Source organism: Lepisma saccharinum, chromosome 24 (genome assembly GCF_977018435.1).
Source record: "Lepisma saccharinum chromosome 24, izLepSacc3.1, whole genome shotgun sequence".
Classification (NCBI taxonomy): domain Eukaryota; kingdom Metazoa; phylum Arthropoda; class Insecta; order Zygentoma; family Lepismatidae; genus Lepisma; species Lepisma saccharinum.
Window position 1 is genome coordinate 36,282,193 of NC_139252.1, and position 6,615 is coordinate 36,288,807.

The 6,615-nt window shown below is 41.8% G+C and overlaps 1 protein-coding gene across 1 annotated transcript in view; it reads right to left on the reverse strand.

Annotated features, from left to right (window-relative positions):
- Positions 1-5,447, reverse strand: part of LOC145977934 (synaptic vesicle glycoprotein 2B-like) — a 115,019-nt gene extending 109,572 nt beyond the window's left edge. The window contains exon 1 of the mRNA XM_083110264.1: positions 5,246-5,447. Coding sequence (XP_082966390.1) covers positions 5,246-5,273 — 28 coding nt within the window. The 5' untranslated portion in view covers positions 5,274-5,447. The remainder of the gene's footprint in view (positions 1-5,245) is intronic.
- Positions 5,448-6,615: the final 1,168 nt, after the last annotated feature.

The following is a 6,615-nucleotide window of genomic DNA, read 5'->3' on the forward strand; positions in this document are numbered from 1 at the left end:
CATGATGCATTATATATTCGTATATTCTCGATTGACCCTTGATAATCTTCATTAGATAAGATGTTCTCGTTGGCACACCCGATCCTTCTTTCAGGTAAATAACGGAATCAATTACAGATACAGAGATAACATTCTATGAACTAAAAATAGTATCACTTTCTACAATAGGATATAATATATCGACCTGCTCGTCTGTCTATCTGAAATGAGAGTTAAATATTGATATTTCCGATTGATAAAGGCCTGTGGAGTATCGCGTTTACCTTGTAAATGCTGCTGCAACTTGTTTAGCTTCTACTGTCACAGTAGGGCGTAATTTTTAGAATTACTAAAAATATATGCTTTTGGCTTCCTGATTTGTCGGCAGGATAGTAAGAACAATTAAATCCTAAACACGAAAACGATATAGAACACGAAGAAATGGAAGTGTACAGTGTACGAGTTACAGAGGCCTAACTACAAACTTAGAGACCCCTGCCAATGTTTCAAGATAGGTCCCCAATTGATTTGTACAAATTGTTCGCAAATTGAAAGATCGTTGAATTTTCAACACTTACGTGCAAAAGAGATGTTCTGAATTGATTTCTATGCCACGCATATGAAAAATACATTACTGAAAATATAATATATCCAAAAATAGATTATATTAATTTCAATTTTCCGGAAAACTGGATGTAGGAAAGTGATTTTCCTCTGTAAGATATTAGAACTCATGCGCTATGTATTTAATTGAATGGTTAAAAATGGTTTATTGGAAGGAAGGGAGGGAAGAAAGAAACATAAATAGCGAGAGAAAAGCGGGTTGGCTCACTTCATATGACGACCCCTGACTCTTGTCATTCCATCCATCCTGCAGTTACGCCCCTAATGAGCTACGAATCAAGCGTTGAAACCAGTGGTAAGTTATGAATGTTTTTGTCCTCTTTGGTGTGTCATCCAATTGAATAATTCATATGCGTCTGAGTGAAAAGCAAAGAAAAACAAAGAAGGGTATAAAAGGGAAAATGATTTTAAAAATCATGGTACAGATTACAAAGCGAAGTAAAACTGGAAAATTGTCATTCTTAGTGGTTTCGTCGACATGACCAAAAGGCAAACCTGAAAGGGCATGGACTCGGTGGAAGCTTTCTTCCCAGAAGCGAGGGGGAATTATAGTAAACACATGTCCACGGTGCACCCTGGGAGGTCTTTGTCCCCTGCGTGGAGAGGAGGTGGGGGCGGTAGAGAAGTACTGTGACGAGCACGCGACATTCAGTCCGAGGACTTCACCCCCTCTCGCCCCGGACCCTTGGCGGGCTTTCGTGACCTTGAGGAGAGCCGAGTGTGAAATCCGAGATGTGTTACTTATGCCTACAGACCGTTAATATAGGGACATTTGTGTGAGTGTGTATATCGCTACAGGCACACCAGACCTACGTTCCGAGCCACGCCTGGGAAAAGGACCACAGACTGAGAAAGCATTGGGATGCTTGAATATATTGTCGAGACGATCCGAGGACGTCCTCGCATCTACGGTCGGCAAAAAATGTCCTCGGACTGCTGATGTGTTAACACATGGAAGTCCTCGTTTACACGGGTAAACCAACGCACACACACACACACACACACACACACACACATACACACATACACAGAATTTATCAACTTTTGTTTTGCAGAAATTAACAACGCTATATCTTTTTAACTGGTTTCGCAACTTGTTCACTTACAGTATAGGGTGTAAGGGGTGACCATTTGAGGAGGCAGCCAAAATGTCAACCTCACTTGCACGTAGTACACCTGGGTAACTGCAATCGTGCAAGCTAACGGGGCTCTGGCGTCTGACCTACGGTTAGTGTAAGAATCTGTATGGCTGTGTTTTGTCCTTATGAGGGCTGTGCGCCTTTTACAGCCTCACCTTTTAACCTGTGTAATTAGATTTTATTCCTCGAAGCAGTGGCGTAAATAACGTCCCCGCAACCCCCCGGGGGGGGGGGGGGGCGCAAGGGCTTCGGGGGCGCAGTAAGAATGATAAATTAAGAAAGACCAATAGTTCAGAAGAATTTTCCTTTCGGCGTTAAAATATATTTTCAACCAAACATATTTTATTTACTAGAAAAGTAGAAAGTAAATTGCCAGATTAGAAGAAAACCTTCATTAGTTGAATAGTTCAAGTAATTGATTACGTCGCCGAAGGGTTGACCACAGGCAAGAACATGCACTTTTCTCCTACAGTGCTTTAGATATTCTGCTATTGTAGTAAAGTAAAGTAAACAATAGATTTGAGAGCATGAAACAAACCATAGAAAGCTACACCTTTTTAAGTCCTAACGGAACACACCGACAGACTGTTAGTGGAATCCGCTACTAATTTCCGGGAGAAATGTGAATATGATGTCTCTTGCACTGTAGCTACAGAAATTGTTTGTTTTCGGAACGGAGTGTCAACTGAACCAAAAGGAGAAACATGTCGAACGTCAGCGAAGTTGCAAAATTCCTCTTGAGAAAAAACAAAATACTTATAACGGTCAAATATTGAGTGACAAGTAATTAATCTAATTGCCCGTTAGTAGGAATTAATTGCAATTGGTAATATTAATATCCGTCGCGAATACAGGTGTCTAGCGAACTGCCTTAGCCAACACTAGCTTGCTCAACCACCGTTTTTCGCCCGAATTCGGATTTACATGCATTCTTATGGGAATAAGAAGAAAAATGCAACTTCTAAACCAATGGACCGAATTGGATGAGATTTTAACCAGCGGAAGAACACATCATGAAAGTACTGATTCCAAGATTTGAGCCTAATCAGAACAGAACTACGGGAGTTATGAATTATTAAAGATTCATCGCTGAATTGAAAGGGAGAAGCTACCCTACTGAGATGTCCTTGCTTTTCGTGACTGAATACAATGGAGGAAGAGTTAGCCTAATCTCTGCGCGAGGGGCTGCTACCAAAGGTTAAGGACCGGAGTGAGCATTGACCAGGATAGGAGGACAACGGTCAAAGCACCAGAAACAATAAACAAGCACCGATCATAGAGGGTAGCGCGTCACTACGTTCAAATCTGGAATAAAAGGGATGATTTGACACAGTTTGCCACAGTTTGCCTACAATCGCCACCGGAGTGTGAGCTACGCGCGACCGAGCTGCGAGTTGCAAGCAGACTCGAGGTCTGGATTTGTTTTTCCTCGAGTGGGTGTTTCAGAGCCATGGAGTAGAGCAGAATAGAACCAGGGGGTCGTTACTCCCTTCACCGTCAACGCATCCGTGCACATACGTGTGGTTATGTGAGAATAACGCCAGACACGTCCACCCGTGTCAATCGTCCGAAACAACGTCCTAAGTAGTGAAAGTTAATAATATTTGATATCCATGTGAAACCGCGAATGGCTCATCGCGTATGTTCGACTCATCGCCCAAGTCACGTATCTGTACTTACGTGTGACCGCGAAGAACTGACCAATTATTGCGCAAGTTGTCGTATGGAGTCGACAGTGAACGTGTACCGTCCTGGACGTCCCTGCGAAGTGCACGAGTGAAGCCAGGATCCGATGATGCCAGATGGAGCCGCCGACTGATCAACTTTCGCCAACCAGGATAACCGTGAAGTGCAACACTGGAGTGCGGATGTCTTCCAGAACTGTAGGACCACTTTCACCCAACCCAGGTCAGAGGGAATGCAGCGAAGGTAAGATCCAACCATGTGCGTGTGTGAGAGAGATGACGACAATCTACCGCGAATCTGCGTGAATCAAATCATTGCTTAACTTAAATCAGTGCTATGGCATCCCTATACATCTGTTTTCCGGCGGAAAAGATGTTAAAGATCAGAGTTAATGTTAACGGCAAACAATAGTTCATTGAATATATTTATACCTTCAGAAAAGATAGAAGGGGTTCGCACAAGGAACAATTATTCACTTTATACTTAAAATCCTAAACGATAAATTGTAAAAGGCAATGTAGCCAAGACATAGCAAGAGTATGGTCAAAGTAGTAATTAATCTAACCTTTGTAATTGTCATATTGTCGCCATATGCCATGGAATGAGAGTATGAATGTGAGATCGAGTGAAAGAGGGCAAGATGTAATGTGTATTTATCTGTGCTTTAATATATGTGTATATTCAGAAACACCGTAGTATTATGTAACGTCATTTCAGGTATTTAAAATCAAATCCTCCTAGGTTTATTCTCGGTAACACCGACTGTTAGGCACTTATCCTGACCGTATTATATTTCATGTAATGTTTAATTCGCCCAGCAGGTGAGGCGAGAGATTCTTCGATGTTGCGTTGCTAAGCTCAGCTCAGTTGAGTTAATTGAGTTAATTAGTTATTATTAAATTAGCAGCCTGTGACATACTGGCTAGTAGAATTCCTGATTATGGACTGTTTATATGCTGTATTTTGACCATACTACCTCAGCTGAGAGGTGTGTTTCTTGAGATTGAGTGGACTGACGCTATTAAGCATCGAAAGCAATCGGGCTCGAAAACTGGGCATGACAAAAATAGCATAAGAATTTGCTTCCATCAAAAAATGCTGAGGACTGGTAATGGGTATTTAACAAAATCGTAATTTTTGTAGTAACAGTGTATTTTCATAATAATAATAACATATACTTTTTTACAGTTTGTCTGCTGTGTCTTAACCTTTCGTACCAATTTTTACATTGATTCAAATTACATGTATGAATTTTCATATTTGTACATATCTAACATAAATGTAGGCGTGAATTAATATTCTAGAAGGGAGAGCCTTTACTGAAAAAAACGAGTAGGGACGCAAAACTAAAAGTTGCATTGGGGGGGGGGGGGGGGGCGCACAGCATGTTAGTTTCGCTACTGCCTCGGAGACATGTGTTGATATCAGCTACAGTAAGAAGCGTATAATATGACGGGAGCAAATTCAAAATAGCTAAATGCTGACGCACTCACAATTTTAATTTAAATCAATCACTTATAGTATGCAATGTTAATTGAACGTTAGGTTTAAACGCACTAGACAACGGATAATGTCAAATTTTGCACGCTAATGAAGAACCGTAGTCACTGTTCACTTATAGTTTGTTGGAAAACTGTGTTACAACAATTATGTTTCTTTTAACACCATAGCAACAATTACTTCAGGATATGGACATTCTTAGAACATGATAAGGCCGCAAAAACTGTCAAGTCAAGCGCCAACTCGCATTACGTTCGTTCGATATTTCTTGGCAACGAACTAACAGCTGATATAAATAGCCGCCTATTGACACTTACCATCTGGCACCGGCTTCGATATCTCCATCGTTACGGCTAGAAGGAACTTCCTTAACCTTGCTTAACCTGGAGTCGAACCTCCGCAACTTGGTCTGTATGCCGCGGCCGCCTTGACTGTCACTTGCCAGCACCAAGCACCACTTTCCACCAGCACAGGCCGTGCTTGCGATCAAACACATCGCTCATTTGGATAGGTTATGCATAGCGTGCTGCCACCTGGGGATTGCAAGCGTGAACTAACACGCAATGGCATTGGCGTCTATGCACTTACCCCCCTCCCCCCCCCCATTGATTTGTCTATGTAAGCTTGAAGGTGAAAAAACTTGAATAGGCAACTTCGGTGTTTGTTGTGAGATGTTGCTGGGAATTCTGTTGTTAGTTCAAGGTCAGTGTCGAACCGTCGCGTCTGTTTTCTTTTTTTCCTGAGCCACTGCCAGAAAGCAAAATATCTTCCACCTTTGGCATCGGCAGAGAATGTCATTCATTTAAAATCAAGAGGGGGAGGGGTCAACAAAATTTCAAGTGGTCTAGTGCGGATATTTGCCTACTTTAAAGTAATCTGTAATTTAAAATTCCTTTCATATTGCTCATAATGCATTTTTGTAGCACCTGTAAAAGCCTATTTTGCACAATTTTGCCTAAAAATTATTTTTGGATGGCATTTTTTTTATTATTCGTGCTTTGGCTCTCTCCACAGAACATTGAAGAAGGTAACCTCTTGTTTGTCCTCCGTGGCCGTGCCGTCTAAGGCACCTTGCTTTGGACGGCGGTTGTTGGACGGCATGGGTTCGATCCAGGATTCAGTCTCGGGAAATTTCGACCTGTGTATAGGTCCGGTGGCACCCCACCATCGTGAGGAAATTGGGGAGCTTCGAATGAGTAAGCGTAATCCGGTCCCCCGACTATTTCAATCCTGGTTGAAGATCTCCACGCTTAGAGGTGACGAAGGAAAGCGTGGGAGGGAGACCGGCAGTCGGTAGGTAAGCCAAGGCCCTTCATGGGCTGTAACGCACAGGATTATTTATAACCTCTTGTCTAGTGAGTGTCCTTTAATCAGTTTGATATAACTCGCATAACTTTCATTAACATCGTCGCAATTAGCCACAAGTAACAGAAAAATGGAGTGTTAACTGTTTTCATAATTTCCTATTTACCTGCCTATTTCACAAATTCTTTATATTTCTCGCTCCCTTTCTTTCTTTCCCCCACTGTATCTTTTCCTCCCTCTTTCTCACTCTGTTTCTTTACCTCTATCTCTTTAATTCATCCTCTGTCTTTTCCATTCAATATTCTTTCTCCGGGTTTTTCCTTCCCCAGCTGTTCCTATATCTGTCGCTTTCTTTCTTTCTCCATTTTCTCAAATTCTCTTC